This window comes from Lutzomyia longipalpis, chromosome 3 (assembly GCF_024334085.1).
Source record: "Lutzomyia longipalpis isolate SR_M1_2022 chromosome 3, ASM2433408v1".
NCBI lineage: Eukaryota > Metazoa > Arthropoda > Insecta > Diptera > Psychodidae > Lutzomyia > Lutzomyia longipalpis.
Genome location: NC_074709.1, coordinates 3,689,868 through 3,716,341, shown reverse-complemented (window position 1 = coordinate 3,716,341; position 26,474 = coordinate 3,689,868). Strand labels below are relative to the sequence as shown.

The 26,474-nt window shown below is 36.0% G+C and overlaps 1 protein-coding gene across 2 annotated transcripts; it reads left to right on the top strand.

Moving 5' to 3' along the window:
* The first annotated feature begins 3,464 nt into the window (after positions 1-3,464).
* On the top strand, positions 3,465-26,301 carry LOC129794230 (agrin). 2 transcript variants are annotated; one of them, XM_055834912.1, is made up of 9 exons: positions 3,465-3,963; positions 21,664-21,952; positions 22,643-22,759; positions 22,930-23,020; positions 23,091-23,401; positions 24,766-24,837; positions 25,192-25,389; positions 25,462-25,852; positions 25,934-26,301. In XM_055834912.1, the coding sequence occupies exons 1-9, from the start codon at positions 3,909-3,911 to the stop codon at positions 26,081-26,083; spliced, it is 1,674 nt and encodes a 557-aa protein (XP_055690887.1). In that variant the 5' UTR covers positions 3,465-3,908; the 3' UTR covers positions 26,084-26,301. The 2 variants fall into 2 exon arrangements, with proteins under 2 accessions (XP_055690887.1, XP_055690888.1); XM_055834913.1 differs by lacking the exon at positions 24,766-24,837 and having other exon boundaries at positions 3,468-3,963.
* Positions 26,302-26,474: the final 173 nt, after the last annotated feature.

The window sequence follows — 26,474 nt, the reverse complement described above, 5'->3', positions numbered from 1 at the left end:
TGTCACTTTATTTATGTGCATTTTGATATTGTTACTCTTCTTCTCCATCTCTATAGAAAGTTGATTATTTCTCCTGGTTCGGGCACACTTTGAGAGCACCACGAGTAATTATTTATCTTCAAGCTCGATGTCTCCGTGTGCACACGCATGCACAACTCAAGCTATGACTTTTATGATGTTGAAAATAAATCAAATGATGCATTCAAGGGGTACACAACACTCACACATTCCGGCAGGAGCTGAAAAAAAGCAGGTATTGCTGTCAATTAATCACGACAAGTAAGAAGAAAAAAAAAAGATCTGAAATGCATTTTTGGGAGAATATTGAGATGTTTACGGTGTGAGCTTTTTATCATGTCACGAACCACCGTTATTCGCCGATGCTCCCTGTCGCAAAGAAACCCATAAGATGGAGCATCCAGGTGAAAAGGCAAACACCTGTCTTACCTTGCAGATCAGCGTCAGATTTCAGTGCACTGTGTGGAACAATTAATCAAGAAGAGAACACAAAAGTATGGGCACTCTGCACAAGAAAAAGCTCCTATGCGTGGGTCAGAGAGGCGATTCTTTTGCTGTAGAAGAATATCAAGGGGTCAATTACTTGTGAAATTATTAAATGAGATTTACAAATTTTTAAAAGATTTAATAGCAAGAGAATGAGTTAAATAATTAATATAAGGAATAAGAGTGAACACTTGAAAATTTAATTCAATATTCTTAATCATTTTATTAATTAAACGTTATACAACGTTACTCATAATTAAGCTTATGTTCTTTACGTCACAGAAAAACTAATAGAAAATTTCTTTATACGCCCCGACAGGACAGGAAAATCTTGAAAGAATAGTTCTGAAAGATCACCGTACCGAAAACTAAAGGCATCGGAAAATTTATTTTCTTAACGTATACTCCATTGACGTTTATGTTTTACTTCTAACGTCTTTTTCTAACGTTCTTCTTGGAATTCACTAATTTATATTTTAAATGCAAGACCATAAAAAAATCTTTAGTACCAGAATTTAAAAGAAATAGAATTATTCAATTTGTGTACAAAAATTTATATAAAATACAAAATGCAACGAATTAGTTAAACCGTTAAAGTAGTTAACCCCTCGACGCGTGCAAGAACCAAACCGCCAATTTACAATGGAGGAGTTTTATGCCGAAAAAGGGCACAAGAATCGGCGACTTGGAAATGAATAATTCAAAATTTATTCATGCATTTGCATCAAATAGAATCTCCACGAGAGCAATTCTTGGAAGAAAGTCTCGCCGAATTTGTGAGTCAAATTTCGCGAAATGCGTTCAAAAGTTGCCGCGTGGACAGTGCGCCAAAATGTAGTCAGATGGCAGGAAAATGTGGGTGGAATTGTGCGGAATATTATTTAATTGGTTTGAAGAAAAAAGAGTTTGCTTGAGATTCTTTTTTTTTTGGCAATTGATGGCAATTTTCTTTCGAATTGTGTCGTGAGATTGAGACATAGTCTGTCTTCCGATTTCTTATGTATTTATTTATTTTTGTGCTACAGGAATTGGGCGTTTTTTTTCGTAGAAAATAAATTTTGTTGGTTCATTTGACCACAAAATGCTGAAATTTATTTGATTTTCTTACTCTTTCGAGATTTTTCATTACATTATATTAAATTTTATTCACTCTCACAGTTTATCTGGAGAAGTAGCTTATTCTGCACTGGAATTACGCGGTCATTTCTGCGTAATGTCTTTGGTGGGAGAAAATGAAACTAATAGTAAAAAGAAAAATTAGACGAAAAGGAAATTGCAATTGACATGAGATTTGTTTGAGAAGGTGAAGGAGGTAATATGCAATTGAGTGTAGGAAGGTAAATAGTGAGACAGAGAGAGAGGGAGAAAAAATAGGTGATAGTGAAACACTTTCGTTGGTCAAGATGTTTGTCTTAGCAATTTCTCATATGGAGAGCCATTGGAAGTCATCTCCTCATTAAAGTGAAAATTTGTGATTTTTTTAACCTATAAAATTAAAATAAATTATATGAGATTAATTACGTACCCCATTGCAGTTGAACTGAATTGGGAGGATCTCTTTACAATCGGATTGCACTCATCTCAGTTTCCTCCGTCACGTCTTCTTCCCCCTCAAGAGACCCAAAAGATCACCTCACAATGGAAATGCATATGAGTAGCTCGTTTTATTTCCTATCCCACCATGGAAGTCTCTTTCAGTTTCTATGCGCCGGCTATATACATTAGGTAGTTATATATATTTTCATTTTGAACACTCTCCATTGAAGAAAAGGAGGCATCCAAAGAAAATCTCTCAATGCGTCGCAGAGAGAAATACAGTAAATGGAAAAATATTACAAACATACCATGAAAAGATTTTCCTTTAAATGTTGATTTAAAAAAATGAGAAATTTAAATTACTTTTAGTCACAAAAACCGACTTGAATGGTTTAGTTGAGAGAGAGCTTGACTGACATTCAAAAAATCGTTGGTTCGAATACAGATGTCAACTTTTTTTATTGTGTTCAATCTTTCGTTTACAGATTTTGGTGTAATTTTTACTGAAATATTATAACAGATTATGCTGAAATATTCCATTAAAAAAGTTCGGTATGTATTGTTATTATTTAAATACTGCAGTATACGAAAATAGTGTCGAAAGCTCCAGAAAAGTTTTATGATTTAGCAGAATTGGAAATACTTTTATGTGATGAAATAATATTAAACGAAAAAAAAATAATATTAAACGAAAAAATACCCATCTCTAGTGTTGAAAAAATGACGCACAAATAGGGTCGAAAGCTCTGGAAAAATTGTTTTAATCAGTCTTACTAGAGACACAGCAAATCTTCCGACGCTTCCGGAAAAAGCGCGCCCTTCTTCCATTCCTTGTAGAATAAATAACACTTACTACCTTGACGTTAGATTAAGATGTTAAAGCTCTCCTGTACATATGTTAAAATGCCCTCACGTTAATTAGCCCAAAAGCCCCCAACTACTTTATCGAACAAAATTTATAAAATGAATAATTTTTAGCATACCTACAGAAAAATGATCCAATAAATCTTTCATTCACTTTAATTTACATTTCTTCGTGGTAGTGGCCCAACATTAATGCATCTCTCTGCTCTTTCGGCGATTATGGAGCTTCTTTGTTAGTGACTGATTTTTTTTTATCATCAAAAATGTTCGTTGGCCCTTTTGATGATCCACCGCCTCAGGAGGTGGTCTTTTATTATCCTCCTCACCTATGCCTAAAGGAGCAATCTGACCGCAGAATCTGGCGACCTTAGAGGCAGGGATCGCGCGATCCTCGCGAGGAGAAAGAAGACCAATACACACCATCTCTTGCACATCATGAAAGATGAAAAGAGCATCGAGAGTGAGCTGAGAGTGTGACACAGTTTGTGTGGAATGCCAATTCAGACAGAGAGCCAACTATACAATTTCTCTCTATAAATTCACAAAGCCTTGGCAATGAAACTCATTCTTGGTTCGTTCTTCTTGGGCTCACCATCGTGGCTCGTGCGCCTCACATTGAGATCGCGTTTTTCTTTGCACACCTTTCTCGGGAGCACACAGTATTTCAGAGTTTTTCGGAGGAAAATCCACTTGCGGAGATTAACATTTTTTTTAAACTAATTTTTATTCTATTAGGCAGGAAGTGCTGTGATTTTGTGTGAAAGTGCACCCCAAAAAGACTTGGCAGTGTCCAGGAAATTTCAAAGAAAAAAGTGCTGTGTGTTGAAATCTGTCTTTTTTCTTGTTATTTTTCTTTTGGAGAAGTTCGTGGACTTGCTCGAAGAATTTTTTTGTTGTATTTTGGCAAATCATCTCCCAGTGTGTGTTCTTCGCAAAGGGGGTTACAACATTTTATGTTGAAGGAATAAATCTCGTGCAGCCATTGAGAGAACTTAATTAGCGAAATGTGGAAATTTATTCTCATCACTGTGTTCTTCGCATTGAATGCTGTGGCGGATGGTATGTCCAATAGAGCATAATTTCTTTCTGTTAAACACCCATATCATTTAATAGGGAGATTTTGTGTGCAAATTATGCTAATACCATTGCTAAATATCACACGTAACGAAAAATCCAATGTTTAAGAGAAGAAAAAAAAAACACAACCAAGAAGAAAAAGCGCCACAGTCAATGAACTTGCGAATAAAACCGTTTTTTTCCTCCGAAGCATGGCCATCCAAAGAGATCAATCCATACGTCTCTTTTTGGAGCCCCAATCTTTTGGTTGTGGTGCCATTGATATTTTTTCTTCTTGTTGTATTAAATAAAATCAATTTATGCTATCATGCAAATGATGGATAATTTCGTTTGAAAATTCCCGCGCGGCACAAGAAACATTGCGCCATTGTTGAAAGAAAGTGGAGCATCATCCCGCCAGCAAATCGAAATTACTCTCACCACAATGGGAGAGGGAATGGCTGAAGAAAAATGTGAGAAAAAATTGCCCACTGTCTTACCAGGTGCGAAGCATCTTGTTGCAAATTTCCACATCACTTCGCCATCTGTTTGCTCTAATGCGAGCATGCAGATTTCTTTTTGTTGGCCCTCGTACCGCTCATGGGCATGAAAATTTTTGCCACATTTTGATTGATTTAATGAGGATTCGTGTAAAAATTATCACCTCTCCGATGAATATATCCGTTACATTTTCTTCTTCTCATCATCATATTCTTCGCCCAAAAAAAAACATCACGGCCGCATCATCGTGGCAATTACACCTGAAAATAACGAAAATAAAAACCCTTTTCCTTCCACACCTCATTCGTTGCACAGACTGAGTGCCAAAGAAGGAAAAAGCTCTACTACTCCATCACAGGAAGGAAAAGATGTTTGCAAAGAAATTCGCGAAGAAGATTCGCGCGGCCCTATATTGAAATGTTTTGCACGATGGTGTTGTGTGTCGTTAAATCATACTAAAAGCGCCAAATGGGTGTACCTCCTCATAGTGCGAGATTTTCACCATCAAGGGGAGAATAATTGTAGTTTGTTCTACTTAATTAACCACTGCAAATAGTGCTGTTTCCACTGCAACAGCTAGCAATTAAATGAAAATGAAAGAGAAATCTGTCTTGGGCGGATTTGCTTTATAATTCATACTTATTAATTTCATTTGCAAACTTGCTAATCCATTTTTGCAAATTTTATATTTATTTAAACACAATTTCTGACGCACGCTTATGTCAATTTGGACAAATTAAAATTAAATTAAGTTTTAATTTGTATAAGAAATAGCAAATACACGCATTCCTGCAATTAATCCATATTGCGATATTGCCTTTACAGTTGGCTCATCTTTTTTCTATATAATAATGGTTTTTCCCCCAAAGAAAAAAAATCATGATGATTAAGAAATAAACACAGCTAAAAAATGCTTTTAAAATGCCCCAACGACATGAATTTTCATACGAATTGACACACTTGAATTTCATTTTGCCGCGTTTGAAAGTCCAAAACAGAGCTTTAATTTGAATTTCCGCGCGTTCTTCTTCAATCTCTTCATTTCTTTAAAGAAGAGCAAAAAAATGAAAATTTATTGAACAGTACGACATGCACTTTTAAAATCAATTTAAAATGCAAATTAGTTTAAAAATAAATAAAATTTATGAACTTTGCGCAAAATATGATCGTTTTTGTGGTAATCTAAATGACCGTAACCTTTTTTTTTTTCGGGGGAAAAGAAAAAGAATTTCGTTTTGTATCTTAATTTTTGTTAATTCATTTTGCACATTGCTGCGCCATGAGCTTTGGTCTTGGTATTTACACAACTTCTGTTTAATTTGTCCATTAACCAAACGAGGCGAATGACATTTACCAGCATCAGACAAAGAATTGATTGAGTTTTGGGTGCAAATGGTAATTCTTTTAGCATTTATTTTCCACTAAAAGAAGTTGAATTTTGAAAGACAGAGAGGTAAGAAAGTTCTTGGGGTCGAAAAGTTCTTTTTTACTCCTCCTTAACACCCCTTCTATAGATGAGAATGTCTGTAGTTTTCTTATACTTATTACTTAAATTTTCATTTAGTTTAACAATTTTCTATAAATCTATTAAAAACTATTTTACAAATATTTAAAAATAAAATAAATTATCTTTTAACTTGTCGTGAAATACTAACAAATTCACGTATTTATGCAATTTAAAAGTTTATAACTTCTTTGCAAAGCTTAACAAGAAGTCTTCACCTAACATTTAAATACGTTATTTTTTTTAAAGATTTTTACTGCATATTTACAACGCAGAATTTGCATTTATTGACGTGAAACGCAAGAACAACAAAAGGATGAATGTTAAAATATTCTCAAACCTATAAATTAATTTTTAAATGATATTAAGGATAAACTCCATATAGAAGCTTGTAACCACCATCTCGACAAAATGTCCGCCTCAATCTATCTCGCGGGAGGCTTTTGCTACACATTTACGACCTAAAATGGGCACACCTTGGTGGTGTCTCTTCTTGCACTCTTTGTCTTTCTTAGATAGGTAATCGTTCGCCACTGCCTCCGAGTATGCTCCCACATTGGAGTACATAGCACACAGGTATTGTGGGTGGGTGGATGATCGAGAACTACCGTAGTTCAAGCGACTTGTTGTGCCTGTGAGTGAGCCCATAAAAGATCCAATATTAATTATACTTGGCACGTGAATGGTGCATTTCCTTATTGTTTCCTGTCCAGACGAAAGCACAGATTCTTGTGGCAGAGAAGGTGGGTTGGTTGTACATATAGAAAAAAAGAAGTCCTTCTTAATGACTACACATCGTACAACATTTTCTGACTCTTAATACCGTATCTTGGAGGGAATTTTTCGGGTTTAATTTCTGACCCCCTGACGGTGAATTTTTTTTAACTGTTCCATAGACAAATTGCACCTTACACGAAGACAAGAAAATTGGGTTAATTTTAGTACGAAGCAAGAGGTCTTGAACCCTATGAGACGCTCGCGTATGGGCAAAAATAGTTCATGGTGGATGAATCTTTTGTGCTTGGTGATTCTTGTTCTTGTCAGTCATTATAACTGGAAAATTCTTTTTACCTTTTTGTTCACGTGATGGGCGAAGAGATGGCAAATTTTGCGTGCTGCACTTTTTGTGCAGACACAGTAACACACAATAAGCCCGTGGCAGAATTGCCACACCATCAGCAATGCTCTTGGGCAGAGACAAGAAATCAAGATAGTATCCATCATGTGTCCAGTTTTGCAAAAGGCATATCAGAACGATATATTATATAGATATTTTATAGGTATTTAAAATCACTGTTCCGCATCCTCCTACGCATTTAACACACACACACACACGATGTGCCTGGGGGAGCACCTAATCCTCGCGTTTAGGCTCAATTCATGGCGCTCTTGTGTGCAAATTGTGTGTTGATCTTCGATTGAAGATAAGGTGTGGCAGGGTAAGATGAGTTAAACAAGAAATTCAAAATGACTGGCAAACTACCGATATGGCCATTGAACATCAACTAATTAAACCATTGAATTTATTCTTATTGTATTATATGCTTTTTATATGTATATCTCCTTACTGTGATGCACTCAGGAGAAATTGGGGCGAAGATTTTATGTGTGTTTGTTTTTTTTTTTACATTTAGCATAAGAGCATGATTAAAGACTTCCCTCTTCAGCCAATCACACGATTAGTATTCCTCTCTTTAATGCTGATTATATGCTATTTTATTATTATTATTATTTTTTAAGTTTATCCAGAAGTGTTATTAAGAAGAAATCTGCCTTAGAATTTTCCTCTGATTCAACTTTAAATTTAAGAGAATTTCTTTTATGAAAAGAAATTTTAATTTCTTTAAAATAATTGATAAAATTCAAATAATTCTAACAGGTGCGGCATTAACTTTTCAAATCCTTATACCGTTATGAATTATTTCAAAAAGGAATTTTGAAGCAATCCATCATTGTTATAGAGTGGATACCAATCCCACTTTTCTTATTCTATTCAGGTAACTTCCAATTACCAGGTGTTAAGAGTTAAAAATCTAATGTCACACGCGCCACACCAATCAAAGTAAAATAAATTTCTGTCACTTTTACAATGTTTAATAAATTATTTCGAGAGATATCTCTTTGCTTCTTGACAGTTTAATATGCAAAAAAAATCTGCTTCCATTTTACGATCTTGCCCATAAACACGCTAATAAAATGCCACATTGCATTTAGCTAAGAGGCATCAGGATATCTTATTACTTGTGCGGGAAGAAATGGGTGACCCACATTTGAATGGAAAAACAAGATTTCAATAATTAAAAAACTTCCATTGAATTGGGGAGTGAGGAGGGAATTTTTTCTTTAATTTTTGTCTGCGCAGAGATGATCCCAAATGGCACCCACAAAATATATATAAAGCAACGAGAGAGTGTTTTTCGTGTCTGGGTATTAAAGAAAGTGTGTTGACTTGTGAAGGTCGGTTTTTCATACATCGTCCACTTTATCTCTCGATCTGAATAAATAATTGCCTTCTTCATGGAGTTCCGTACGCGAGTTCTGATTTTTTTTTGCTCGCACAGCCACATCTTCTCCATACCCATCTGTGGCACAATCTTGTGTGAATTAATGTATTAGCCACTGATTCATTCGGAAGTTTCATCACATCTCAAGATTATGTACATACATTTTCTAACCAATTTGTGTTTGATTAAAGGTAGTAAGGTATATAGATATATCGAAAATGTGTTGCAGAACCATCGTGCGAGCACACAGTTAAGAAATAAACAGTGAGAGAGAAGAGTCCCACGAGATAAGAAAAGGTGAAAAAAATGGCAAAGAGATGTCTTTCATGCAAATTTCATGGGTAGTATAAATTTTGTTGGAAATGCCATAAGAAATCATGTTCAAACGCTACAATGTTCATCACACCGATCTGATTGAAGGTGATTTTTAGGTGTTTTTCCCGCATCAACCTAACAAAAAAAAGAACACTCCCATGGCCAAAATGCCTCGAGGAAGATCTTCAAGTCGATCGTGATCACTGATTTTCTCACATTAGTGAATGTTGTCAAACAGCAGCTGAAGAAATTTTTCTCTATGGCGCAGCCTCCCAAATGTAAATTAAAATCTCACTTTATTGTCTCAATCTCTCGATGGTGATTTATCAAAGTCACGACAGGGCTACAAATGTATTGGAGAAAATTTACAAAGCGTTCGGATGTCTTTTCCAATATAAAATAGTTAATTTTGAGCTTTTATGGTTGTCTGATTGATCGCAAGTAGCTGAATTGTGACAGACTTGCCTTTTAGCTGCGTGATTCTTTTTTTCCTATATTGCCCCTGATCACCGCCAAAGTTCCAACTGATCATTCCGATGTGCCCGAATGGCTTCAACAAGTTAATTTAGAAACTCCCGCTGAAGCTAAGCTGAAGCAGCATAAATTCATTATTTTCGGTGAATTTTTTTTTCTTCTAAATTAACCCAACTAAAAAATTTTATCTGTCTGGGTTATTTCCATCAAACAAGGTGAATTCTTGTAGAATTTATTTTTTGAGAATCTCACCTGGTGATCAGGTAAATCACATAAATTGGACAAGAACACTCTCCCGTGAAAATGACAAGGAAATTAAAAACCAGAGAGATATTCATCTCATATCCCTTTCATTTTATTCTTCAAAGCACTCAGAAAAATATTTTCTGTGAGTCTCTTTTGTAGCTTTGCAATTTCGTGCGGAATTAGGGGATCCTGGGGTAAAATAGTGAATTTTTGAAAGTTGATAGTTTTTACGATTTATTTAATTTTTGCGATTCATTTTATGCGAAATAAATTTTTTTGAACCTTATATTTCAAAAAAAAATCAGTAAAAGCAAAGAATTAATTTTTTCTGAAAGAGTAAAGCAAAAATACAATAAATAAGTCAATCATAACGCGTCCAGTTATAAGAGTTGGTGTCCCACAACGTGTAGAAGTTTGTTTATGCGTTGTAATGCGATTTGTGAGCAGAATTAGTAGACAAAGATTTTTTTTGTAAAATTCGACAATATGATGGATAAAAATGGTTATATCTCTGGTTCTGTAAAACCTACAGAAATTTATTGACTAGTTTTGGAAAGGTATTAACACAGGCTAAAAATTGACATAAATTTCAATAATTTTCAAGGTCACCTCCAGAACACAAAATGGCGGCATTTTGTTTTACCAAAACACTTTTTGGCCTTTTTTGTCCTGAAGGAATGGTTTAAGAGATTTCTGATGTTCTAGAAAGTTGTAGAGTTTTGCAAAACCTTTAATTTGATACCAAGATTAGCAAAATCGGTCAAGCAGTGCAGAAGATATGGCTCTTAGAACTATACAAATTCAAGAATTTTTCAAATGGTCATATATTCTAAACGGCGACATAGATTTTCTTCATTTTTGGACTGGTGACAGATATTGAGTCAGGCTACAACATATCAAAATTTAAAGGAAATCGATGATCGGGATTCGGAGATATTGCCCCTTAAAGTTAGGAAATTTTTGTTTTTGATTTTAGCGCCTCTTGCGGATATTTTTGGAACTTGAAATGTTCTAGACATTTGTAGGGCTTCTCAGTATCTTTCATTTGATACCAAGATGGTCAAAATCGGTCAAGCCGTTCTCGAGTTATATCGAAAAAACACTTTTTGCTTTAGGCCGCCATATTTGCTAAACCGCTTGACCGATTTTCAAGTATGAATTGTTGATGAAAACGTCTCACTGAGCTCTACATCATACTAAAATTTCAGACCTCTAGCTATAAGGGAAGTGATTGATGGTAGTTCAAAATGGCGGACGGCGGCCATCTTGGATTTTGAAAATTCGAAAAAATGAAATTTTACACCCACATTTCTATAGAAAGCTTCAAACCCGAAGTCTCTAACTGTTACCGCTCTCGAGCTATAAGGCAAAGTTTAGAGTCCCGGACGGCAGGCCGGCAGGACGGCAGGACGGCAGGCCGGCCGGATCAAAAATTTTCCACCACCATTTTCGAAATGTGGGATGTCTAAAACGTGCTCATACCAAGTTTGAGCCCGATCTGAGGTGGTTGGTTTTTCCGACGATTACAATACTTGGTGTTGGCCACGAAGTGGAACACCAACTAATTAAGAAGAGATTTTATTTTAAAGAATCCAAACAAATTTTATTCAACATAAAAAGACAATTCTTTAAAAAAATATGTAAATATTGTGCCTTATTCAGCGACAAAGAAATGCTTGAAATCTTTAAATTTTGTACTGAAATTTCAAGGTTTCAAGCGATTTTCAAGAGTTTCTTGGTCGCTGAATGAGGCCCATTATTTATTGATAAATTGCCTTTTGTAAAATAAATTGAAACAATTTTCTGCAAAAAAAAACCCAAAATCTGTGTTCAATCCTTTGAGCAATCTCCGTGAAGAGCTCTGTAAAATTACAAATTTTATGCACAATGATAGGAAAACTTTTATTTTCTATCTCTTGGAGGATTTGTCAATCTTAAACTGCAGTGAAAGTGGTTACGAAAAAAAAAAGACTTTTTATTAGAAGCTCTCAAAAGTGAAGATAAATCTTATCTTGAAGCATTTAAGTAAGTGAAATTGATTGATTTTTGCTTAAAATTTCTCTTGTTTTGACACTAAAACCATGGAAAGCGAATTCAATCCGCTAAAAGACCTGCCAAAAATAGAAGCTGTCTCTCATGGGAATTTGAAGAACTATAATCGCTATTTTGATTTTACTGATTAGCTGTTTAATTTTCACTTTTCACAATAAAAAAAAAACTTTGCATAAATTTTTTGAGAATGATTTCACCTTTAATCTGATGATTGAAATAAATTTAAAAAACTCGATGAAATGTGGATCCGTTAGCATTTTTGTATATTCAAAAATGCAGATAAATCTTTTTTTTTTACTATTTAGAATATTTTTTCTTCTTAGATTTATATGCTGCTTCTATTTCTTTTTTCTCTATTCCTTTATGCTTTGCAACTTCCGTGTGCGTCAGAAATTGCAATTAATCAACATTTCATTTCATTTATCCATTTGTTATGGAAAATTTTGTCATTTTAATTAAATGTGTGCGGTTGCTTGATAAAAAGTTAACACCGTATCGGGTATCACATTATGAATATTATGTATGTGAAACCTGTATGTGGTCTCCATAATATGTACAGTGAAGATTTCGCGTGGATTTGTGGGAATTTTATGCAAAACGCAAAAGACGCTCTTAAGTGACCCCATCGCTCTATTGATTGATAAATTCCTCATCTACCCATAATTATTTTATCAATTAGCTTATCCATATAACACACTGACCCAAAGACTTTCTGCCATCATGCACTCAATTGCAATTTCGCGAGCGAATATAGATAAAAAAAAAAACCGCGAATAGCTCGAAGAGATAGCAAAATCGCACGTGCCCATCAAAAGTGAATTGCACTCACATGGAGTTTGCTACTCATTTCCAATGGGCAACATTGATACACACACTCCTCTATTTGGTATGAAATCGCAAAATGATAAAAGAGGCAAATGAACGTTTTGTCCGCAGAACGGCATGTGATTTGCAATGCAAATTTGTGCGCGATGTGGAAGCGCGAAGTGGTCAATTGTTTGTTAGATGGGATGTGTGCTCACTGTGCCCATGAGATTAGGGATGGATATGATGGGAAAGAAAGTAGAGTATGGTTGGTGAAACGTGTTTGTGTGCGCGCGCGAATTGACTGCATAATTTGCATTTTGAACTCCTTGCGGGGAAGGCATATAGCGAAGTACGACGCTCCGGGAGATATTTTTCTTCATCTTATTCACCATCAGTCCAATTGAGAGACTCAATTGAGACGATAAATCTCCCCATCTTACACTCGTTTACTTTCTATTTTATTTTATATCCAACTGACAGTGGATGTGTACACATTTTTGTACCTACAAATTTCATTGTGAATTTCCCATTTGGATATATATTGGCATCAAATTGCGCCTTCCAACCAAGCTCAATTTCATGTGGCTGTCCATTCGTGCTGACTCAATTGAAGATTGGTCAAATACAAAATTGTATATAATGCATGGATGCTATGGAAACCAGTTTATCAATATATATGAATATTCTTCTAACACACTTTCTTTGATCCTCATTTAACTTTTCCCCATCTGCCATGAGAAGATTGAAGACAGTTTGTCATCTTATCACTTTTTTTTCCCTCTTTCTCTCAGTCTGAAATTCTTGTGCCGTCCCGACAGCCACTTAGTCCCCATGATATTTAATTGAATAGCCCCGTGAGATTTTTTTTTCTTTTACCACAAAATATATATTCTTTGGTTTACAATATTATTTTGAAAAAAGAAAATGTAGGTAATTGATTCAAGAATCTTTTACGGAAAATTTTTATATAATTCCCTAAACTTACATACATACATATATCAACAATTTTCTTATACAATTTTAGCTTGCAAATTAATTTTTAATTTCCTTCAAATGAATGAAACATTTTAATCTTAATTTACTACTTATCACCCACATGCCCAATCTTAAAATATTTTCATTCACAACACACGTACAAAAAATGATGGAATTTAAAAGATTAAAAATTAATTATGCATTTAGTTCAACGACTAAGAGAGCTAATCGTGGTCAAAATTTAATTATAAATTCCATCGGATGAAATGGAAATTTTAAAATAATTATCAAAATATCATTCAATGTCGCCCAGAAGACGCCCATGGCACACCAAAGTCCAATAAACCGCAAAACTTTTTGTAAATTCAACGTCTTCGCGGCAAATTGGCGATTCTTTTCCATCCCATGGCATGGCAAAGAAAGAGTCAATAATCATCATTTTCCTGACACACTGTATCTCACAGTTAATTCACATTTAAACCATTCATTTTGAGTCTAATTGGGATTTCTTGAGAATTTCTCAGCAGTTGGTGACTTTATTCTCCCCGTGATATTCCTTCTTGGCTTCTGCTGTGAATTCTTTTTAACATTTATGCGATTCTTTTTACTGTGTGAGACACTTTTGGGCATATTTTTGGGCATATGCAATTGGATACTGTTTATTTATGAGCAATTTTTGCAGAAAAATGCTCTCTCGTGTTATCTCAGATGGGAATTTTGTGCGTATAATATGTCTTACACACGAAAGATTTGCAGAGAATTTTGATTTTTTTGTTGGTAAATTAACTTGAGGAGTTTTGTAAGAATTATGTACCTTGAGAGGAAAATTTCACAAAAGAATTTACACTATCGTCTTGTAATGCAGCCTTATTGACTAAAGTCACTAAAATATCTTACTATGGAGCGAGGAGTGAATAAGATTTTTGTGTTGAATCAATGCTGATCTATATACATTGATTTTTAAAAGATTCTTAAGAGAAAATAGAATTTTCCTCATAAGAAATCAAACAAAATACATAGAAAATTAACGTTCTGAAAGCTTCTTAATAATTCTCTTGCAATGATCACCCACGTAGTGGAATTTTCGTAATGAAATTAGTAAAAATTCAGCTGTTGAGTTTTCTTTAACTGTGGAGTTTTTTCGCAACTATTGAGTTTTTTTTATCTGTGGAGTTTTCTCGCAACTGTTGAGCTTTTCTTGTTGAGTTTTCTCGCAACTATTGAGTTTTTTAAGTGTGGAGTTTCTTCGCAACTACTGAGTTTTTTTTATCTGTGGAGTTTTCTCGCAACTAATAGCTTTTCTACTACGCAAATATGTGACTTAAAATGTGCTATTAAGCACAATTTCAACCCGAACTTAGGGAATCGAATTTTACGACGATTTGAGACTCCCTTTTTCTTAAAAAATCGTTCTAAATTTGAAACCAAGTTTAAAAACTTCAAACAAACATTTAGGTACGTCTATAATACGCGAAATGTTTAAAAATTATAGTTTTTTGCCTAAAAAGTAATATTTGTGCATCAAAAATATAGACGAATCTACCGAATCTTAACAAATAAACCGAATATTGGCGAATCAATCGAATCTAGGCGAATAATCTGAATCTTGGCGAATCATCCGAATTTTTAGCGAATAATCCGAAGATCCGAAGATTTTCATTCAAATATACACCCCTTGGGGCAGGGGCATGGAGAGCTAAAAATCGTAAAAGAAAAATCGTTTTGAAGAATTTTGAATTAATGAACGATTAGCTAATTTTTAAAGTTTTCACAACCCACACTGCGCCTTCGGATCACACACATACAGAAGGCCCCTTTTGCTGGCCGCATACTGTTCGCAAGTGGCAAATTTGTCGATGCTCAAAATTCTACCTACCTACCTCCTGGAGTTTCTTCGCAACTATTGAGTTTTTTTGTAACTGTAGAGTTTCCTCGCAAATGTTGAGTTTTTTTGTAACTGTGGAGTTTTCTCGCAACTATTGAGATTTTTTAACTGTGGAGTTTCTTCGCAACTAGTGAGTTTTTTATCTGTGGAGTTTTCTCGCAACTGTTAAGTTTTTTTGTAACTGTGGAGTTTTCTCGCAACTGTTGAGTTTTTGATATAATCCACCTAACACAGAATATCTTTGAAGTTTTCCTACAAATGATGAGTATGCTTGACCAACAAAAAGCTGGACGGCCTACAGGCCAAAATAGCTTTTCTACTACGCAAATATGTGACTTAAAATGTGCTATTAAGCACAATTTGAACCCGAACTGTTGAGTTTTTTGTAACTGTGGAGTTTTCTCGCAACTATTGAGATTTTTTAACTGTGGAGTTTCTTCGCAACTATTGAGTTTTTTTATCTGTGGAGTTTTCTCGCAACTGTTGAGTTTTTTGTAACTGTGGAGTTTTCTCGCAACTGTTGAGGTTTTTTTTTAACTGTGGAGATTTCTCGCAAATCGTAAAAGAAAAATCGTTTTGAAGAATTTTGAATTAATTAATAATCGATTAGCTAATTTTTAAAGTTTTCACAACCCACACTGCGCCTTCGGATCACACACATACAGAAGGCCCCTTTTGCTGGCCGCATACTGTTCGCAAGTGGCAAATTTGTCGATGCTCAAAATTCTACCTACCCTCCTGGAGTTTCTTCGCAACTATTGAGTTTTTTTGTAACTGTGGAGTTTTCTCGCAACTGCTGAGGTTTTTTTTTAACTGTGGAGTTTTCTCGCAACTATTGAGATTTTTTAACTGTGGAGTTTCTTCGCAACTAGTGAGTTTTTTTATCTGTGGAGTTTTCTCGCAACTGTTAAGTTTTTTGTAACTGTGGAGTTTTCTCGCAACTGTTGAGTTTTTGATATAATCCACCTAACACAGAATATCTTTGAAGTTTTCCTACAAATGATGAGTATGCTTGACCAACAAAAAGCTGGACGGCCTACAGGCCAAAATAGCTTTTCTACTACGCAAATATGTGACTTAAAATGTGCTATTAAGCACAATTTGAACCCGAACTGTTGAGTTTTTTGTAACTGTGGAGTTTTCTCGCAACTATTGAGATTTTTTAACTGTGGAGTTTCTTCGCAACTATTGAGTTTTTTTATCTGTGGAGTTTTCTCGCAACTGTTGAGTTTTTTTGTAACTGTGGAGATTTCTCGCAAATCGTAAAAGAAAAATCGTTTTGAAGAATTTTGAATTAATTAATAATCGATTAGCTAATTTTTAAAGTTTTCACAACCCACACTGCGCCTTCGGATCACACACATACAGAAGGCCCCTTTTGCTGGCCGCATACTGTTCGCAAGTGGCAAATTTGTCGATGCTCAAAATTCTACCTACCCTCCGGAGTCCGCATATGTCTAGGGTAAATCCCTTTCGTACCCAGGTAGCCTTCTCTGTCCGCAAGTGTCGTAAAATCAGCCAAGTCCGCAAGTGCGTTTTCCACAAGTGCCGAGGCACCGGTGAAATTTGTAGAATGGAATTCCCCAACCTCCAGTGAACTTCTTTGTTGATCTCTGTGATGCGCGGTGAAAGATGATGCTGCAACACCCATGATTGCTGGTGCCCTCCCCATTTTTCCAGCACAACGATACTCTCTTAATTAAAATATTGATTCAATTAATTGATTGATTGGTGATCCGTCGTAAGTGTGATGAATGGGATGGAGCAACAATTGAACAGAAAATAACGTATATACCGCGCTGAGACGAGCGTGTGGACATTGAACCGCACTGGGTGTCAGAGACATCGCGCTCTTGTTATTTGCATCGCCCAGCTTCAGCATCTTGAGCGAATCTTCGAGTGTGTCGCGAGCAAGTGAATTAGTCAAATCGGACATGAGAACATCTTTTGTGGGGAATTGGAGCTGAAAGGATTTCTTTGTGAACGGCAAATAACCCCCCCACCCCCCGCGTATAGGTTCCCTCATTTTATCTTCTCATCGCAATCAAAAGGAATATATTGCGGGCTTCTTATTGAATTTCGCCCGAACTCACGTATCTTCTTTGCTGTAAGAGTAAATGATGTCGTTCTGCAAAAGCGATATTCAAGTGAGAAGATGCAAACAGAAAGCCATTCATTTCCTATCACTTCTTCACCTCATTTCAATTGATGGTTAATTTTGTGTGGCGGTGTTTGATGAAAAAAAGATACTTCTCAGGGGGCTATTCAATGAACCATTTCATGTACAGGACGATTAAAAAAAAAGAATTTGATGAATAAGTAAATGCTGTACAATTTTATAAAAATTTTAAAACTGTTTTTAACAAATCCCAAAACACTTTATTCTTAGATTTTGTTTGTTCGTTTTCAGGGGTTTCTACGGGATTAACTGCAATCAGTCAGAAATTTAGATTTTAAGATGAAACTCTAAAAAAAACTCTGGAAAAAGGGCTTTACAACTTTGATTTGTTTTAAACCAAAATAACATTTTCACAACATCTTGTTTTAATTCTACAATTTTGAACATTTTTCTAAAACATTAAAGAAATTTTAAATGTCCCAATTTGATATTTAAAAGTACATTAAGGCAAAATTTTATTACAATGACTTACCCCTTGTGGAATATAATTTATTTATATTCTTTTTGATAAAATATATGCAAAATTGGTGATTTTATGCAAAGAATAAAGCTTAATGAATTATCAAAAGGTGGTTCATCGGTAAAAATAGTCCAAAAAACGAGAGACGATTATTTTGCAATTCCCATTTGAGGATTCCACTGTGAGCTTGAAAGCACATCTGGGGGAACTCGTGCTGATTTACACACTATTCCACGCAATAATTCACAAATTATGTCATCTCTTTTGCTTCTTTTTTTTTCTTTTAAAATTCCTAACATTTTGTGTATTTTTATGGGCTAAAAATGTTGATAATGCTGCATTGGGTGCGATGAAATGTGTTGAGAAATGGAGGAGCGTGATTTATTGCGATGATCTTATAAATTGCACACGATTCAAGCGACTGGGTGTTCATTTGATCAAGAGTGTGAGAGCATACCTCCCTGCCTATATGGTTGGGTTTGTAAAATTGAATAACCAAAGCAATTTGTCTCTAATATGCAGTTTCACTCGATGAAGAGAAATGATTCCATCAGTGATAGTTCTTCGCGCGCGCAATGTGAGAAGAAGAATTGAAATCCACACGGTATGGTGATAAAAGATAAATGAGAGAAAGTATCCACAACATTGTGAGCCTCTTTTGGGTTTTATTTACCAATGCAAATATCGATTTGAGGTGAGAAAAATATACGTACACATATGTATGTATATAATGCACCTCAATGGAGCCCTTTATGTGTTTTGGCCTTCTTATTAAAAGACACACAAAACTCACTCTCTCCTCGGGCAACCAAAAGTAGCATAAACCCTCCTCAAATTGACCTCGAGCTGTTTGTTTATTTGCCCCAAATCAATTTTCAGTATTACCTACAATTCTTTTCTTTCCACTCGCGTGCTCATCTGTTCATCACCAACAACAAATTGACACAGTTCCATGGAATTGATCGTTGTGGTTCTTTTGGCAATAAATTCTAATTCAATTGGGTTTTTTTTTCTACTTCTCAATGCGCTCCTCAAATTGACTTGTTGGCTTTTATGAGTGCGCCATGAGCAATTTATCATAATTATTGAATATTTCTCTAACTGAAATTTATTTATGTATTGAATGCTTTTGTTGCGAGATCTCAATCTTTGACTTTGAGACGAACCACAGAGTTTAATTCTCAGACTCAATTTGGAACCATTGGAATAACAAAGATTTGAAAAAATTCCAAGAATCACAACCAACAATTAAAAGAAGAATTTCTAATGAATTTTTTTTATTAAATAAGAGCTTTGAAAATATGTTTGAAAGGAGAATCAAAAGGATCCGACGAGAAGGATATTTTTTCTCATTTTTATTCCTTATCGAATTGCTCTTGAGAGTAAGACGTACATTTTGACGAGAAAAGAGTTTTTAATTATTAAAATAGAAAAATTGTGAAAAAAAAAACTTTAAATTACACAATAAAAAAGTAAAATGGAAAAATCAAGCTTCTGGATATGTAGCGATGAGCAACGTGCAGGAGCTCCAGGATGCTTAAGGATGAAGGACTCGCGCAGCAAAAAAGAACTTATCAAAATCATGACGACAAAGCGCCAGGGAAGTTCATCCAGGTGCCGAAGGATCTCACTGATTCTTCAGGATCCCTGAAGATATATCGCGTATTTTGCAAATTAATAAAATTGTCTAAATTCTTGTCTTAAAGAATTATTCTTATTTATTTTTGGAGAGAATATATCTGTGGTACTCACCGTTTTATCTAATTCTCCTTCCGCCACACGGATACGGCCAAAATTATCTATTAAAAGAATTTTTTTTCACTTGAAGGAAATAAAATTAAAAAATGAAAAGTTAATTTGAAAAAAAATGAGATCCTTTGTGTTTAAAATTATTTATTAAATTTCACAGAATGGCTGCTTTCTTATGCTTCAGAATGTTCAGAATTGATGAAAAATACATTTAAATGATCAATACATTTCCCCGAAACCGTTCTAAAGACTTGAGGAAGACATGAAAATGTCTTCTTTTGCTGCAGAGAAATATTCCATCACGCCAAAAGGTCTTTGTGCTGGATTCTCGTGAAAATTTGCACTCTGTGAGTAAATAAATTTAAATAAACGAGGTAAATTGTCGCTTCGCTCCAATTTACCTCGCCCCGCTTCGCGGGGATTTGTTGCGCTTCGCGCAAATTTTAGAGGAAAAAAAATTGTGATGGTTTGATTGAGGCCACTTATAAATCCCGGAGAAAAATTTCGGAAAGAGAAGAAATCAATTTCATACAATACTTTAGGCGCCAAATTCAAAAATTTGCAAAAACTGCATAAAATCTATATGGGGGCTACCTGAAGGGGGGCTTTGGGGGGAAAATGAATACGGCCATCTGAAACCGCCTGTTATAAGGAGCCTCTGTACCAAATTTCATCGCGATCGGACAAACGGTGTGGATTTGTATAGCTGTACAGACACGAAGATTACCAACAAACAGGCCTTTCTTTATTATATAGATGGGAAGCTCTCATCGAAGGAAAAAGGAAAATTTTGGAAAGAGAAGAAATCATTTTCATACAACACTTTAGGCGCCAAATTCAAAAATTTGCAAAAACTACATGAAATCTCTATGGGGGCTACCTGAAGGGGGGCTTTGGGGGGAAAATGAATACGGCCATCTGAAACCGCCTGTTATAAGGAGCCTCTGTACCAAATTTCATCGCGATCGGACAAACGGTGTGGATTTGTATAGAAAAGTCGGAACGACGATTACCAACAAACAGGCCTTTCTTTATTATATAGATGGGAAGCTCTCATCGAAGGAAAAAGAAAAAAAATTGCAAAGAGAAGAAATCATTTTCATACAACATTTTAGGCGCCAAATTCAAAAATTTGCAAAAACTGCATGAAATCTCTATGGGGGCTACCTGAAGGGGGGCTTTGGGGGGAAAATGAATACGGCCATCTGAAACCGCCTGTTATAAGGAGCCTCTGTACCAAATTTCATCGCGATCGGACAAACGGTGTGGATTTGTATAGAAAAGTCGGAACGACGATTACCAACAAACAGGCCTTTCTTTATTATATAGATTGTCTAAAATGCCAATTAGGTGTAAATTCTCGCGCATGGTAGATGCTTGGGGTTATGGTGAGAAAAACCCATCTTGTGCCGCACCACGAGAACGCCACAATGGACCTTTTGTGCCATCCGGCAGTGAAATAAATCAAAGTGCCGGAAATGAGAGTGGATTTGAATGAAATTCGACATGTTCTGAGCGCAATTTCTGCCATTCAATGAATGTGGGTCAACTGATCAAAATTTGTGGTTCCTTTCCTTGCGATGCTTTTTTTTGCCATCAAATTGGAATCTTCTCGTTCCACTTTAAATGCCCCGGCACTTCTTGAGACAATATTTGCCAAGCTATTAGCTCATGTGCGCACTCAAAGAAAAATGGTTATAGAGTCTCCATATTTTAATGATTATCATACAATTCAAAATGGGATTTCCCATTTGGCACAATACCTATTTTTTTTTAGCTATTGCATACACGCTTCATGAAGATTGATACGGAAAGTTATATATTGACAATTTCTCAACAAGAAAAAAAATTTCACTAAACACATTTATTCTTCTCACAAGCAATATAGCATATAATTATGTATGAGTTATGGGGATCTCGTTGGGAGAGGATGCGTTGCGTACACACTGTAGGTATAATTTGAAATTCAATAGCATCAAAATGCATATGCACAAATCTCTCTTTTACAATTCAAATGCGCGCCTATAGACGATTGACTCTCTCCTCTTGCAGACACTGTCAAGGCAAATTCCACTGAGCGCCAAATTAGAGCCATTTCGACAAATTGCCCAAGATTGTGTCCCCCACTGGGAGCGTCTCTGGAACCCGTTTGTGGCTCTGATGGCTACATCTACTCAAATCTCTGTGAGATGAAGAAGAAAACATGCTCCAAGGTGGGACCAAATACCGTCACGGAGGATGAGAATGGATGCGAAAGGGCCACAGGATCCAAATGTGGCAATAGGTGTCCATCGGAAAAGGATCCCGTCTGTGGAACGGACGGGAGGACGTACTTAAACAGGTGAGAAAAAATAATTTAATTTATAACGCTGACCACGTGGGAAGATTTTTCTTTTGCAAAATTGATTGATGGGGTCAGAAAATAAAAATAAAAAGAAAAAGAAAAAAGTGAAATTAGAAATTGGCAAAAATTGAATTATTCATGAATCGGCATGGATGAATGGGAAAACGTTTAAGTCTTACGAATAATCTTACAAATCTTGCAAACAAAACAAGTCAATATGCCAATTTTTATTGCCTGTAATAAATAAGAAAGAAAGCAAGGCGCCAAATTATTCTGTCTAATTTTTTTTAAATCATAATTTTATATTCTTTCAATTCTTTTAAATTTCTAAACTTTCCAGGTTTTCTGGATCTCAGAATACGACCCAATATTAGAAAAAAAAATCTCGGAAAACATGAGCTCAAAAATGCATAAACTTCTTACTAAAAATTAATCAATATTCCGATGTTTTGTTTTGAACTTCATTGGGAATAAGACAAATATTCTATCAAGATTATATCTTTCAATAATTTAAGAATTATAATAAACTCATCAAGACATCTGTCTTGATGACAAAACATAACTGATTTTGGGAATATTTAATTTTTTTAATTAAATTTTTGGGTGTTCCGAATTTAGAAGCGAGTAAAAATATGCTTATCAGACAATAATCTTAACTTTATTATAAACTTTCGCTCAATGTTGCAGGTGCATGCTGCGCGTCCAGGCCTGTCGCGTGGGGACGGCGGCCGTGTCAATGGCCCACGTGGGGCCCTGTGCCAACATCAGTGCAATCAGAGAATCGTGTCCCGTGGACTGTAACAGGTAATAAATAAACGCAAGTCTATCCGCTTGTGTGCCAGACACTCCATTGTATCACGCAACTCTCTCTCGCAATCGCTCTCACTTCCGGCTGTTGGTTCCCTCCAAAAAAATTTAAAAAAATTAGAGGAGGATAGTTAATCTCTTTTATTCTCTCACGTGGTTCCTTTTAGTGCTCCTCAGGATGGGCCTGTGTGTGCTTCCAATGGGAATGTCTACAACTCAACGTGCCAGATGAAGATTCAAACATGTGGACAGGGAGTGGTAAGATATAGTTTGAAATTCTTAAGGGAAATTCTTAAAGATTTCTGCGAGCTTTTAATGTTTTCTTTAGGTGCGTACAAATCGGAAGCACTGCCAGAGCACCCGAAACTGCCGGGAATCATGCTGGCGCGTAGCTAGGCCCACATGTGGTTCAGATGGTCGAATTTATCCGAGTGCCTGCAAAATGCGTTCAGCAAATTGCGGTCGGCACGTCTTTGAGGTGCCAATGTCATTCTGCATGTCCCAAGAACGTGCTGGAACGGGGAATCACATCGAGGACTGCCCCACGGAATGCCCACCTGCATCCGAGGATGAAGTCGTCTGCGGAAGCGATGGGAATATCTACTCATCCGGCTGTGAGCTGAATATGCTCAACTGTGGGTGAGTGTTGTGCCAGGTCATTCGTCGGACAATTAGGCGCTTCCCAGTCTCTTTCAATCTAACACCATAAAATGCAGTCAATCTTACTTTATGAAGAATCCGCCTCCGCTCACACACGCGGGATGGCTTCTCTTATCTTTCGTTATGTATGCTCTTAACCCCAACACTGGAAATTTGAAAATTGCCAATGAACTCATGAATTTATCCATATTTTTGCTGAGATGTTGCTGCTGAGTGAGTTTATATGTAGAATAATTATTTAATTTTCAAAAATTGCAGAGAAAAGTTCCTAAAGTTTTTTCTTCTTAATTTTGATCTCAAAATTTTATTATTTTCGACTATGTTTTAAATGATTTTTTAGGTAAAAGATTCGTAATTTACCTGCTTAATTTTAGCAAAGAAGAAATAGTAAATCGCAAGACTTAAGAATTTAAAAGAATTCTAAATAAAATTTCTTGAAATTAAAGTTTTTTTCTTAATAAAAATTAATCGGACATATTCAGTGATAAAGAAATCCTTTAAATTTCAAGATTTTTTTCTTAAACTTCAAAGGAAAGGTCACTTAATAAGATCGAATATCTCAGTTTCCATCAAATCTTTGCAGATAATCTTTTTTTCTTAACGTTCCTGACAAATCAAAATTCTTTCAACAAAAACATTCTCAGCAAAAAGATAATTTCTAATTATTGGTAAATTTGTAATTTGCAGTGTAAGCGTTTTATTCTTTAACTCACTCAATAAAAAAGCCCCCATCCCTGATGGCCAGGGTATGGGGATCTCATCTTCGGCTTCGCGAAATTAACCCACAACAATAAAACCAAACAAAAAAGCTTCCTTCGAGTAATTTGCAATTTTCTATCTTACCTGAGCTTCCGCGAGGGCATTATCACTTTCGCTCTACTTTATTTTGCAGTAAAAAAAACTAAAAAAAATCACTCAGCAAATAAAACATTAAAAAATGGCTTCTCTAATGCCTTCAAAACGTACTCAACATCATCGATCATTCGCGATCGATTGTGCTGGTAGATTAATCGTCTTGCTGGAGGGCTCTGTCGCTCTCTGCGTTGCTTCCAATTCTATCGCCTTCACATGTTCTGTGAAAATAATCCGCACTTATGCTCTTCTTAAACCAAACAACAACATAAAAGCTATTATAGGTTTACTCAAGATCTTCGTACGCATCTCTCTTTGTTTTTTCATTCACTAATTTCTATTAAAAATTTTCTTTGGCAAATTAAACAAATGAAAAAGTTCAACACATGAAAAAGGGAGGAAAAAAAGATAGGTTCAAGATGAACATTTTTATGTGAAAAAATTGTCTCTGTCTCTTCCACTGTGTACCCCGCAATTTCCACCCACTTTAGAAGACTCACGTCAGCGGAAGCTTACCAGAATTTTTTGACCGGCTCTAAAAATCCTCAGTCGACGCGAATCAGGTAAAAAAAAGACTCATTTTCAATCAACGCTTTAGAGGTCAACAATTTCTGTGACCAATTGCAATTTTTTTTACATTATATGATGGACTGTGTGTCTGTAGCGCATTGAAATCTTCCAGTCCTGGTTTGCACAGCTTTTAAGTGAAGATACAAAAAAAACCACCAACTGTGCAAACTGAAAAGTATTTTAATTTTTCTTTGCATGGTTTGAGAATATGTAGTTTTTTTGTTTGTTTGTGGCGCACAGGAGATTGCACATGGGGCCCTTCTTGGGGTAATACAACTCGCGTGTAATCTCGTGTGCGGAATGAATACGGATTGCCTAACACACCGATTGCTTTCTTCACCGTGAAGCACACAGCGGAAGCCGGTCCAGATTGTCTCGATGACCCGATGCCAGACACGCTTGAATCGTTGCAAGCAGATCCCGCAGTGTGATGAGTTCCAGGATAAATTTGGTGGACTCTTCTCGTCGGCCCAGAATGATCTCATCTGTGGAACGGATGCTAAAACTTACCAGAATGAGTGTGAACTAGCGCACGCAACTTGTTTGTACGTACAGGGAGAGAAATTAATTTGCAAATAATTTGTTACACTGTGTAAATAAAATATTTCTTTTACCAGACGCGGTGTCCAATTGGCTCACATTGGTCCCTGCACGAGGCTAAAGCCAGCCCGGTATGACTGCAATCTCTCCTGCGAACCCGAAGAGGATGGAGAAGAGCCCGTGTGCGGATCCGATGGCAATGCCTACAGGAATATGTGTGAATTGAAGCAACGAACATGCGGAATGCGCGTTGTTCCCGTCTCCCTGAAGCACTGCACCACGACGGCTCATTGCGATGCTAACTGCGAAGAGATGGAGGGAAGTTTCGTCTGTGGCTCCGACATGCATCTCTACAAATCCGAATGCCACATGCGCAAAGAAAACTGCGGAAAACACATCTTTGTTGTACCCATGAAACGATGCTTGGCTGCATTCACATTCAAAGGATGCTCCCGTATGTGCCCACAGGTGAGTCCTCCAATACAAACAACATTTTCTTTGATAAATCGACTAAATATCATGATTAAAAATAAAAATTCCACTTTGCAGGAATACGAGCCCGTGTGCGGAACTGACGATAAAACCTACTCCAATGATTGCTTCCTCAGCATTGAGAATTGTCGCTCCCGCAATGTTCAGCTGAAGCATTACGGTGCCTGCGGACGGCCAGAACAACCCTCACACAACTATCTCTACTAGTAGCACCGCGTGGGGTGCCCCCAAAACATCCAATGGGAGATGCTTCCAATCCGACCTTTTAGCCTTTGTTGTACAAATCAGTTTTATTGGAAAAAATAATATCTCTGCGCCACGCTTTGGAAGATTTGTGTAATCTACCACCTTTATACGATCAATGTATTAGTAACTAAGTTATTTATTTAATTATTAATTATTTAAATAAACAGTGTTTTAAGATATTTCTCCTTGATTTTTATTACTTCATCAGTTTCTTTGTAAAAATTCTTCAATTTTGAATAAAAAAAAATTCCTTCTTTGTGTGTTTTGTTGCATAAAAAAGAAGAAAAAGTCGATGCTGAGTCGTTCAGAAGCTTCCTTGAAATTAGAAGAACACTTCATTCCTTTGAAAAAA

Coding starts and splice junctions, on each gene's coding strand:
- LOC129794230 (XM_055834912.1), top strand. CDS start 3,909: ATGTGGAAATTTATTCTCATCACTGTGTTCTTCGCATTGAATGCTGTG. Junction 3,964..21,663: donor ATTGAATGCTGTGGCGGATG/GTATGTCCAATA, acceptor CTCCTCTTGCAG/ACACTGTCAAGGCAAATTCC. Junction 25,390..25,461: donor CTAGCGCACGCAACTTGTTT/GTACGTACAGGG, acceptor TTCTTTTACCAG/ACGCGGTGTCCAATTGGCTC.